Consider the following 13,151-nt stretch of genomic DNA (forward strand, 5'->3'; position numbering starts at 1 on the left):
TGCAAAGAGAAAGTAACGCAGAATGATGAAGATAACAACAATGATGCTGATGATAGGGATGAAGAAATTCAACCACCATCATTCAGTGAAGGTGTTGCCAGCATAGACATTGTTAGGAGGTTTGTTACAGCATTTAAAGTGGACAACTCTGTTATGGACCGAGTAAACCAATTGGAAATGGACATTCTGAATGTAAAATCCAACAGTGCTAAAAATGAGACACTGACATTTATGTACATATGTACTGTATACAGGCAAAGTAACTCAATATATTGTTGTACATTGTATAAATATGTTGTGGGCATTATGATTTTGTAGTGTGCTGGGAATCTATGATCTTTGACTACTGTATTAGTGTTGCAGAAATAGCTGTAATTACAGTATAGTGTGTAAGGCAGGTATGTCCTCGTTTTATTGTTGTCATTGTGTAAATAATGTGTGTTGATGCAATTTGTCAATACATGCAAAGATTTCTGGAAAAAGTTTGATTTCTACTGAAATCTTGACTTAAGGTTAAAAAATTCCGGTCCCTATAAAATCACTAAATAGGGATTGTACTGTATATAACTTTCTTTCCACCATGAGAAGTTGTGACAAACTGTAAATTTTATTCTGTTTCCAAATTTTCTACATTACTCTCCTAGAAAACACAACAGTATAACAATGCATTACAATGGAATTGTGTGAGTTTAAATTATACCAAAAAAAGAACGACCAGATGTAAAAGGTGACATATCATAAATGTGACATTTTGTCAACTATAAGAAACTTGAGACAAATTGTCCATGTGGCAAATTTTCTTGAACAGAAACTACCGTAATTGTTTTTATTCCCTATCAAACATTTGTCCCTTACTTCATAGTTACTCTGTTCAAATAGCACACTGATAACTAAAAGAAGCATTGACAAGTATTCTCAAGAATGGTTCTTAACTTTGCCTATAGGAACCAGGCTGAATAAAATGTAGTGCAAATAGATGCAAGCTATTTATGAGAAATAAATCAATTTTAGGAACTTTCTGGAGCTATTAGTGCAACATACGTTATTTAAACCAAGTTCAATTAAATAAATAGCATATGAAAGTAATAAGTTGGGCAGCATTTCAGCTTGTGAAGAATAATCAGAAAGTCAACCCTGAGCATGAACTATAATCCAACGGTAAAATAGAATAAACAAACACACAGAAAAATAAAACAACAAACTCTGTAATCATCTAATAATGCTACAAATAACTGACTGGAATAACAACTTATTCATCACATTGCAAGATATCCATATTCCATCCACTATTCTAATACTTGTACAAAAATACACAATAGTCTTCCATTAAAAACTTAACTTTACCTTTGACAAAAGCTTCAATGATTAATGTATATCACAGTTAACATCAATTGAGTTCATATAGAGGAGATCATTAATGTGACCCCCTATAAGCAATCTTGTATAAATAGATGAATTAGCAACAACACACACTGCAGGCACTTGCTTCCTCCTCCTGTTCTTCTATAATCTGGATGTTACTCATGATGCTATGATGTATCATGAATAGTGGACAATTATTGGCACTAGAATAAAGAAAACAAATTTATCACCTTTATGTTGAACATATTTATAGGATCAGGTACATGTAAAGGAACACATAATAGAATATATACAACTAAAGGTCAGTGTGCACAGAGGGAATGACAGAAATGACAAACATGAAAACACGAAAGGCAAGGACAGCCTCCTCATCTTGAAGCACTGTCGTCTTCAGATAGATGTGCTCTTTCCTCATCATTTCCACGTCTTCAACATCCTTTTTTTCTCAGCTCCTAATGAGCGTGCTTCTGTTTCTCAGCTTCATCAGGATGGCAAGCATCAACGCTCAGTGAGGGGCCATCTTGACAGGTCTACAGTCCTGATGTGGGAAGTGTAGGATAAGGAGGAAGCCAGGTAATTACAGAAAAAGGTAAGAGACATAAAACGGATATGAATAGCTAACTGATAAAACACTAGGAACACCAAGACGAACACAGGAGAAAAGGATCCCAACAGGTCAATGCACGCAATGGAAAGGAACGAACAAGTGTCAGATCAGAGAGGGAGAGAGAGAGAGGCATGGAAGGAATGCATAATAGGATAAACACTTGAAACGAGTGTTCAAACTTTCCATTAATTATTATAGTCTCATGGAGTGAAATGGAAAATTTCTCATACCAGTATGTATTTTACTGTACTTCCTGTATTTTAAAACAACATACAGCATAATATAACTTGTTGACCTGGAAGAGATGGGAAGATTCTCAACTGCAGAAACATGTTAAGTAACAAGCTCATACCAAGTGATCAAATATGCTTTACTCTGGCTTGCACATTGTTTGTGCTACGAGCAAGCTTTCCGCTTGTTCACCATGCACGGGACGGGGATGGTGTGGTATGCCATTGTATAATATATAAGTAATAATAATAATAACGTAAATGTTTCCACCTTTTCAATACTACAATATATTCACAAAATTACAAAATTATACGGTACTAGTTTCGACCCATCTAGGGGTCATCATCAGCCGTATTGGAGCAAAGATCATTTGTGGCGAAATCCTAAGACAATATTATTTTAAAGAATAACAAGTGAAATGAGATGTTATGGTAATAGTTAATAATACAAGGAATACACATACTAAGAGGTTTTTAACAAAGAATAAAGTATAAATGGGGTGTTGTAAAAATTATAATCATGGAAATCAGTAAGTTCTTGTATTGAAATGAAATATGGCTTAGGAAGAGGGCTTAAGGTGGGGCTGAAGGGTGCGGGAGAAAGTGTAATTGTCTTGGAAAAGTACCTTTGATTAAATTTAGGATTGAGTTTAGGTTGGCTGCATTATTGTTTCTGAGGAAAGTGATAAATAGATCAAAGAGTATGTTGGTTTTCTCTGAGATTTCATTGAGATTGTGACTGGCATTAAAGTATTGGTCTAGGTGTATGTAGTAATTTTCCATTATGTTCAGTAAAGGGCCCTTGTTTGCTAATACGAGGATGTCCATGTCTTGTTCAATATTGGTGAAATTACGGTTATAATCTTGCATGTGTTGGCCGATGGCTGAAAACTTGTTGTATTTTATTGCGTTAGTGTGCTCGTGGTATCTGATAATGAAGTTTCTCCCGGTTTGCCCGATGTAGGTTTTTTTACAGGTGGTACATTTGATCCTATAAACTCCTGATTTTAAAAAACTGCTGGTCTTGTTGATGTGTGAAGTATTGTATAAAACATTCATGTTCTTATTGTTGGTTTTGAAGGCTATTTTAACGCCTTGTTTCTTAAAGATGTTGGTTAACTTGTTCAATACGGACCAAAAACATGAAATTCATAACCATCAATGCCATTGTATGTTTTGTTCCCTGACACCGGCCTTTGTTTTGTATATGTCCACATCCCTAAATGTAAATAGACTGTGAGATGGGTTTAAAGCAATTGTTGAGGAATGTGAAAACAGGTATGTACATTTAAAGGTGGTAAGAAATTATAAGCTATAAATTTCAATTTTGTTCCGTATTGAAGTGCAATTATAAGAATAAATTGATAAATGCTATTACGTAAGTCTTGGGACTAGTTTCAGCCACTTAGTGACCATCTTCAGTCAAATAAATTAAACAGATTATGTGATAATTGAAACATATGTATAACAGACAAAGACAATGTTGCAGGAATAATAACAACATTTAATTACATATAATAGCAAAATTTGTGGTTTTGATCTTCTTGTCATGATATGATGTCTTAAATGTTCACTTAGGACATCAGGCAAAGAAGTAAATCTCCAATGTCTGATGTAGAACAATCTGGAAGAAGCAGGCAGGCTATGTAACAAAGGAGTAGGCAGGGAACAAGCAGAGACCTGCTGTAGGAAGCAGGCAATGCAGATCTACCCACATTATTCATTAACGTGCCTAATAGAAACCATATTGCATGCAATGGTGCTCCTGATAAACAATCTTACCCCACACTCGATGCTACGCATTTCACACCTGTAAAGAAAATTTTATAATCTCCAATATCTTCCTCGGCATCTCCCCTAACTCGAACATCATTAAGTCCTAACACATCCAGACACATACTCTTTGCTGACTCAGCCAGTTTAATTCCTTCCTTTCTCTCATTTTCTTTCTTTCTTTCTTTCTTAAGCCCTCTTAATACTGACAGCTCCCCCATCAAACTCCATTTCATTCACCAAGATGTTTCCAAGGAGTCCCTGGCTTGTCAAATGAAGTGGGATCCATCGCTCCAGTAAGTCTGAGGCTTGCTTAATGTTTCCCGGTCTGCTCAGTAAATTTTCTGTGAAGTATGATGTATCTTACTAACAGTTAATTCCACTAAGAATTTCTCCTTTAATGAGTTAGGGACCACTAGTAAATTGCACAGTCCTAGCTCCTTGAGCACAGGGAGGGTCATGACTCAGAATATGCCTGAGATGCACACACACTTACTCATAGTAACTGGTATCATGACTCTCAGGACCACTTGCTACGCCACTCAGCTCTTGTACATGGTTCACGAAGTAGGACGTGACTACAGTAACGCACACCACGAGGGAAATATGATATCCAATATTAATAGGCCATGATGAAGGGGATCACGACAATTAACATGTTCACTGCTGTGGAGAAGTTAACTCCTCTAAGAATAGCCTGCGCTTGCCTCCCATAGAGGAGTTAAATCATTCAGAGCTGTCTATGGAAGAAATCAATAGTAGATTGTTTAATGAGGATTCAGAGGATGACCCAATTCCTTCAGATAATGAAAATGAGTCCAAAAATAAACTTTTATGTAAGAAATGAAAATGGTGACATTACTACTGTTGAACAAAGAGTCCAAATACAACTCTCCATATTTTTGGCTTCCATGTGCTATATTTAACTAACAACAGCATAAATACACTGGTATGCCAAAAGTCGGGGGACAGGGATATAGTATCGCGTAGACCTTCCTCTAGCTCCTTAGCTCGGCCAAGTGCAACGCCTCGTCGTGGTACTGATTCCACAAATGGAGAGATTCTGACCCAAGCTATTCGGATTTCTGCGCACAACTTCCTGGTATTTACAGGTGCAGTGTTTTGGGTATAAATGGACTTCACCACTACGTCCATAAATGCTCAACAGGGATCATATCAGGTGAACAAGATGGCTAGAGCAGTCGTTGAAACTCTCCAGAACACTCCTCGAACCAATTCTGAACAAATTGGGCTGATGACACACTGCATTATCCCGCTGGAATCTCTCATTGTTATAGGGGTACGTGAAGTCCATGAAGGACTGCAAGTGGTCACCAAGTAGTTGAACACAGTAGTCACTGGTCAAGAGCCTGCAGAGGTGAATCAGCAGATCCAGCCATATCCTAACTCTACCATCAGCTCGAAACAACTGGAACAGTGATTCATCGGATCAAGCTACATGTCACTAGTCCTCCAAGGTCCAATTAGCAGTGGCACACATACACACACACACACACACAACACACAGGTGAGACACTGTACCTGGTATCGTGGTGTTAACAAGGGCACTCTGGTAGGTCTTCCTGCTTCCAAATCCCCCTGACATGAAAGAACACTGTGCTTATCTGCTGGATACGCGTCTGGTACCTCCTGCATTGAATGTGGATGTGATTTGAACCAGTGTGGCTTGTCTGTTACCATGGACAATTCCAGCCACACGCTGCTAACCGTGATCATTAAGCATCTGTAGTTGGCCACTGCACTGCTCACTGTAGGTGGTAATGCCTTCCATGAGGTATTCTGGATACACATGTGACACCATCGTTTGAGGAATGTTATATGTCCACATAAATTCAAGAATGGAATGTTCTCTTATCTGGCACCCACTATCATGTCCCATTCGAAAGACAAGCCAGGGTATTGGACTGAGAATCCTGTGTTCCAGAAGCTGATTTTCTCAACAATAATGTTGAGAAGATTACTAAACACTTATCTGAGTTGCAGACTTCAAGAAGCCACATCATTCACTGACAGTACTGGCTGACTGTGAATGTCAAGAAATATTTTCAAGCCATTCTTGCTTTACTGCAACAATTCAACAAATTTACAACTGTGTATACCCCCAAAAAGGTATTGACTCTTGATGAAAGAATGTTGGCATGGAGGGAGGAGACTCGGATTTCAGGTCTGCAATCCAGACAAGATAATAAAATATGGTATAGCGGTTAGAATGTTTTGTGAAATCAGATAGCAGCAGTACATTCAAATTATGACACAGGAAAATATTGTGTTTGATCTCTTCTTTTCTTGATTTGGATTACCAGGTGTACATGGATAACTATTAAATCAGAGTGAAGTTCTCAAAAATATTACAGGAAAGGAAAACGTACCTGTGGAATAATTAGATAACAAGAGGAATTCCAGCTGACCGGAAACAACGACAGGAAAAACTGAAGATTTTCATTAGGGAAGAAGAGGTATTGAAGTTATTGTGGATGGACAAAAGAACAATCAACATGCTGTCAACCTTTCATTTCGCATTCATGATGCAAGTAAGAAACAAACACAACAAAGCGAAATTCAAATCCGACTGCATTCATGAATACAATAAATCTATATACGTACCCCTGTACAAGAAAGACAGTGAACCGGCCTCAGAAGGCTATTTTTATCTAGTCCATTTTTTCTAAAAAATCCAACCCAGTGGGAAAATTGACTTACATTCCTAAAACACATTGTGAGGAACCTGCTGCAGGAAGAAGAACTCAATCAACTTCAGATGTTGCAACCGCATGCTATATCTACATCAGTTTCACTTTACACAATAACAATGGTACAAAAACCCACTGAGCTACAGTATAGGACCTCGCATGTCATCTGAATGGGAAGAGGAAGAAACATTTGTTGCAAAGTTTTCCCATCAACACCTTGTGAAAAGAAATTCCACAAGAAAGTGTAGTATGTACTGTATGTGTAAGAAAAACAAAACTATTAGTGAGTCTACATAGTTTTGCATAAAATGTGGAATTCCTTTGCATGCTGGAATATGTGAAAACAGGATATTACACACTTCAGTTCTACTAGAACTCATCCTTAATTATATTTGTATTTTGTGAAGTTTAAAAAAAAAAGTTAATTGTGAAAAGTTACTTTGCCTAGCTCAGGGATTGGGTATTTATGCTATCCCCAACATTCTCAAACTCACACACCAAACACAATATTACTTCCACCATTCTAACTCAAACCTTGCAATACACAAGAGCTGCTGCCCACCCTTATCAGAGCGTCTGCTCACAAAGGCTGCAGTAGGCTAGTAATAGCCATACAAGATTATTAGTACTTCACCTCAAAATATTTTATCTGTTCACAAGAACTAATTTTTTGTTTGCTAGTAGTTTAAAATCGCACCAATGCATCAAAGGTTTTCGGTGATGCAAGGATGGGAAAGTGATAGGACTAGGAAGGTAGCGGATGTGGCCTTAAGGTACAGCCTCATCATTTGCCTGGTGTGAAAATGAGAAACCACAGAAAACCATCTCCAGGGCTGCCGACAGTGGATTTCAAACCCACCATCTTCTGAATGCAAATTCACAGCTATGCGACCCTAACCGCATGGCCAACTTGCTCAGCTCAAGGAATGTTCCAAAAGTAAATCTGAACATATAAGTTCAACTTGGCCCTTTGCAATATATCAAGGTTAAGCCATTAAAGGGCTGGAACAAGGTTCACTCAGTCGTGTGAGACGAACTGAGAAGTTGTCAGACAGAGAGAGGAGCAAAGAACATACACAAAAGGAGAAAAGGATCACAAGGGGTAGAAGTAATTGAAAGAGGTTAATAAGTGACAAACCGAGTCATATATATACAGTATGTATGTATATATAGAGAGAAAGAAAGAGAGAGAGAGATATCTAGCTTCTCTAAAAGCATCTGTGATTGTACTGTAATATGAAAAAGCTGAAAATGTGATTGTCCTGGGGACTAGGAACCGAACTATTATCGAAGACATTCAAAATCAACAAGCTTGGTGTGTTCCAGTTGTGTGTTGGTTACCTTCTTCTTCTTTTTATTACTATTATTATTAGTATTATCATTATTATTATTAATGGCGTGAGGCCTCCGGAAAGACCTAGTGCAGGTCTTCCGAGAGGACGCCTCATAATCGGCCTGCGCATCTGAGGATGGGGCCCTCCCTACCTATGATGAATTCTAATGCTGAAGACTGCATACACACACCCAGCCTCCGAACCATTGGAATTAATCAATGAGGTCAAAATCCTCGAATCGGCCGGGAATTGAACACGACCCCTTGAACCAAAGGCCAGCATACGAACCATTTAGACATGGAGCTGGATGGTTGCCTTATAATGGGCCAATTCCAGGCGTCGCGTGTTTACATTTGTACATTTAACATATATATGAAACTTACCACCTAAACAAATTGAGATTTACGCATAATAACATCTAGATGATACTTAATAGCCCCCCACAAATTTCATTGTTATAAACCTGATGTGTGCGATCTTATAAACTTTTAAATGTAGCGATCGGCGTTTACATGGGACGGACTTTTAACTTCGCATACCTTTACGTTTTTTCTAAAATTCCGTGAATTGTGGTAACTTTTATAAGTAATGTTAATATATTGTTTACAAGAAGTACAAATGTACATTTTGTGAAAAAACAATGTGTACTGTAAGTTGCGTAATATATTTAAAAGCGATCGTCGCGTGTTTACTTGTCAGCGTCACGGGATTACACACGTGAATCTGCGCTATGGCGACGTGCATGAGGGACTAATAAATCTTTAACTCAGCATCAAATACGATCACTGAATGATAAAATGTATATTTAATATCTCAGCAAGTAATAATAAATAAGGGGTGTGATGGCGCAGTGGTCAAACTGCTTTCAACCATCAAGACGGACTGGATTCGAGTCCCGGTCAATGCATCAGTGATTTTTGACGTGAAAGTCACGTCCAGTGGTTTGGATTTCATGTAAAATATGAGGTTCCGTCACTTATGATAGTGTGATTATTGGTTACGTAAAACTACAAACTTCCTTCCTCCCAATAATAATAATAATAATAATAATAATAATAATAATAATAATATATAACTACAGATACTGGTACAGACATGTGGCTTAAGTAAAGTGTTTTTATGAATTTTCACACATTTATTTAACACTCATAACAGTGAAAGTAAAATGAACTAAAATATTTAAAAATATTTGGACGTTCCAACGCTTACCAGTACGTAGCCTACAGTTTGAATGGAAAGCTTGATCAGAAAAAAATATAAAATGAAAAAAAAAAAAACAATTTATGTTCATTCTGCTTCTGGTATAGACTCATCAAAATACCATTTCCCACGAGTAAAACCAGGCACCGGTAATTTTCTTTCAATTTCACTTTCATTTAAAAAGTACTCGTGTTTCGTCGGTGGTTCACAAAACAGTTTAGCTTCATCGTTGCACTTGCGAAAATTACAAAATAATCATCACCATCACTTTCAGTTATGTTACTAACATAATATTTGGAATGTTTCTTCCCGCTGTATTTTCCAAGGACGAAGTCTCCCACTTCAAAAGTCGTATCACGGGGTGGATTTTTGTCATCTGTTTTGATCTTGCAGTCTGGATGTAGAGAGCGTGTGTTAGTTGTTTCTGAATAATAATATTTTCTTGCCTGAACTATGTATTTTTTTAATGGCTCCCCACATAGTGAATATCATGTGTTCCTGGTACTGCACATAGAGCAACAGTCAAATTATGTTTTAGTGTTCCGCCAACACCGTCAACAGCACCTTTCCCGTGACCACGCGCAAAAAAAATTCCTAAGTTACATTGATTCCAAAAGTTTCCTTAAAAAACGTTAGGTTCACAAACATGAACCTTTGATTGAACTGGCTCGCCGCCCCGTCCAAGAAGATAAACACTCTTGTGATTTCTGGTCGTTTTTCCTTGATGTCTGTTAATACTCTGCTTAAAAATGAGTGTGTGGCATATTTGTCAAGCTCCATATGGTCAGACATAATCGCATATGAAGCATGATTTCCTCCCGCAAACCACGCAACAGCAGTAAATATCGTAATTTGTCGGTGATGCCAATAACAACTCTGATTCATCTTGTGGAAGAATAGTGAAATTCTCCCCGAAATCCACTTGCAAAACCATTGAATTTTCAGTCGTTTGTTTTTTCTGCACTTCAAACATTTTGCTTTGCATTCTTTTAATAAATGTGTGTTTCATAAACAAGGGACACGATTTTACTAGTTTATCAATAAACTCTTGAACTGTGCCAGATTCTTGAATTAGAGATACGTGATTTTCATCATCACTTTGCCACTGGTACCACTCAATTTCGTCTCCAGCATTCCTGTACACATGGCTCCATGCGACAGGGAACTCCCCGGCCGTCCACTCGCGAGAACGTCGTAAACACGCGACGTATTTTACTATCAGCTTCATATGAATTCATTTGAAATTTTAAACGAATGATATAGCAGTTTGAAAGGGTGTACAATATTGGCTTTGCATACCAAATTTTATTAAAACTGAGCCACACACTTTTCGTCTACAGAAAATGTTATACCTCTTTTGTCGTGTGTTTACACGGCCTGCAGCAATAAAAAACGCCGCCTTATTATACCTTATATAAACTGTTAATAACCTAAATAAGTACTTCACTATGAAGAGAAAGAACATTAGAATTAACATTTACCATAATTATTTTGATACCTTTTCATCACAATAAACAGTATTCCTAAAACACTGAGAAATATCAAATGAATTTAGACTGCACATAAAGGTTCAATTAACCACACAATTAAAAATTGAAAGACATCAATAAATGAATATGTATCATAAAATTAATAAAATTTAATGTTTTATCCATCATAAAAACCAATTGTTGAGTTTTATTTTAAACTTTACTTTTTTCCTTCTTGGGTTGACAATTCTCTGGAATCAGCCAATGGTTATCATAGACATCTGGAAAGCAGAAAATAAGTGTTAGAGAGGTTAGAGTCCCAAGGTGACTACATTTTTTGCCCATTTGTCTTAGAAAAAGTATCTCTGCTAATTCCTGTATTTTTTAGATCATAAGATGCTGCATACCATATGACACACGCTGATATTTTGATGAAAATTTAAGGAAAAATGTAATTTTGCTGCATTTTCCAACAAAATTTTACAGAAAAATTAATTTGTATACCGATACAAATGAATGGTAGGTAGTGCAACACTATCACTGTTATAATTCACAAGTAGGTAGGCACTCACAATTCTCACTCTCATTCATCACTCAAACACAGTTTTCAGAAATTTTACTTTCACTTTCTGATTCTTCAAACAATATATCGTCTTCAGTACCATCAAAGGCAATACTTATACCACATTTCTTAAATGACTTGATGACCATTTGCTTTTTCACCGACTCCCATGATGTCTTCACCCATTCGGAGACTTGTCCAACTGATGGTCTCTTCATTCATCCTGCTGTCATTAGATCATGATGAGGTGCAGCCATCCATTTTGTCCACTCTTCACATATAGAAACGTTGAATGGTTTGTTCATTGAGACATCCAGTGGCTGCTACTGGCTTGTGAGGCCCCTTGGAATGACCGCATATTGTTTTCCTTCATTCTCTGCTTTTTTGTATCCATTGTGTGGGATTTGAACTGGTCCAACAAGAAGAGATTTCTTTTTCAGGAGACCACTGATACGTTTATAGCCCCCACTTCCTCCAACCACACCTTCATTCCATTTTGGTTTGTTCATCCCTATTCTTGAACAAGGACAATTCCCTGTAGAATTTTATCTTTGTATACAGTTTTTGTCTTTAAAATTACTACTGGAGCCAATTTCGTACCATCTGCACAGCAAGACAACACGACAGCACGACAGCATAATGTGACGTTTCATGACCGAATGTTTATTGTAATGGTCTTAGCTCCTTTACTGTCAATAGGTCCAACTAATGTAACATCAAAGGCACTTCATCCACATTACCAATGACTGAGTTTGAACCAAGTTTGTTTTTGTGCATCGATCACATTTTGTGAAATTCCACTATTTTGGATTCATATTCTGCTGGTATCTTTTGCAAAACCCTGGTACAAGTGCACAACAATAGTCTGTCTCTTACTAAACCGGTAACCCCAAGCAGGTGTTCCCGCGAAATCCACAATGTTGTATGCGGCCGCCCATCTCCTCGCTTCACAGGTGATCATTTTGGTGGACACAGAGGTGCCATTTATTTCTATGGGTTGTCAAACATTCCTTCATACGTAGCAAATCACGGATACTCAGTGCCTAAATATGATAAACCTTCGGACCATAAGACGCAACCATATTTTAGGCAGTATTTCTTGTAACATATATATGGTACTTTACTGACAGTTTGCAAGCCTGTTCTCTCAAGGGAACTTTAATTTCTGTAACTGAGTACCCAGAGATCCCAAGTTCAATTCCCATCCAGTCCACTGATTTTCATTCTTAAATAAGGGCTAGAACAAGGTTTACTCAGAGGCATGAGACCAACTGCGAAGCTGTCTGATAGGGAGAGGAGATTTTTAATTATTTTTTTTCAAAAAACACAAAACGACAAGGAAAATCTCCATATCTTCATGAACTGCTCTTCTCAAATTGATAGGATCCCTCCTCATCAACCCCAATTCATCTGCATTTCTTCAAGACTTCTTGAAGGGCCATCTTGACAGATACTCAGTCTTGATGTGGGAAGTGTAGTATAAGCAGAATGCCAGATAAAAACAGATAAAGGGAAGAAACAAAAATATTAATGCAGGTGATAGAAGACAAGGAGCAAAAGGACAAACAAAAATGGAGAGAATTCACTGAAAGGGGTAAACAAGTTACAAATCAAGTCATATATACAAAACAGGAAAAGGAATACACAATAGGACAAACACAAGGACAAGCATAAGAAGAAGAAGCAAAAGAAGGAAACAAGGACAGACATCAAAACACTAAAGGACTAGGACAATATCCACTTCTTCATACATTAACGTCTTCAAATATATATGCTCTTCTCATCAATCCCAGTTCTTCCACCAATTCTTCTCAGTCTCCTTTTTTCTATTGCTTCCTCTTCCAACACTGACCTGTCACTCTGTTTATCTCATTATGTGTTCCCCTTTGCATTCCTAGCACTC

At 37.4% G+C, this 13,151-nt stretch overlaps 1 protein-coding gene across 2 annotated transcripts in view; it reads right to left on the reverse strand.

Moving 5' to 3' along the window:
• Positions 1-1,187: 1,187 nt before the first annotated feature.
• LOC136876303 (vesicle-associated membrane protein 4) overlaps positions 1,188-13,151 on the reverse strand; it is a 41,511-nt gene continuing 29,547 nt past the window's right edge. Inside the window, exons 5-6 of one of the 2 annotated variants that reach the window (XM_067150136.2) lie at positions 10,911-10,967; positions 1,188-1,565 (exon numbers count right to left, since the gene is read on the reverse strand). In XM_067150136.2, the coding sequence (XP_067006237.2) occupies positions 1,540-1,565; positions 10,911-10,967 (83 nt within the window). In that variant the 3' untranslated portion in view covers positions 1,188-1,539. The remainder of the gene's footprint in view (positions 1,566-10,910; positions 10,968-13,151) is intronic. The other variant, XM_067150137.2, reaches the window with a different exon arrangement.

Source organism: Anabrus simplex, chromosome 6 (genome assembly GCF_040414725.1).
Source record: "Anabrus simplex isolate iqAnaSimp1 chromosome 6, ASM4041472v1, whole genome shotgun sequence".
Taxonomy (NCBI): domain Eukaryota; kingdom Metazoa; phylum Arthropoda; class Insecta; order Orthoptera; family Tettigoniidae; genus Anabrus; species Anabrus simplex.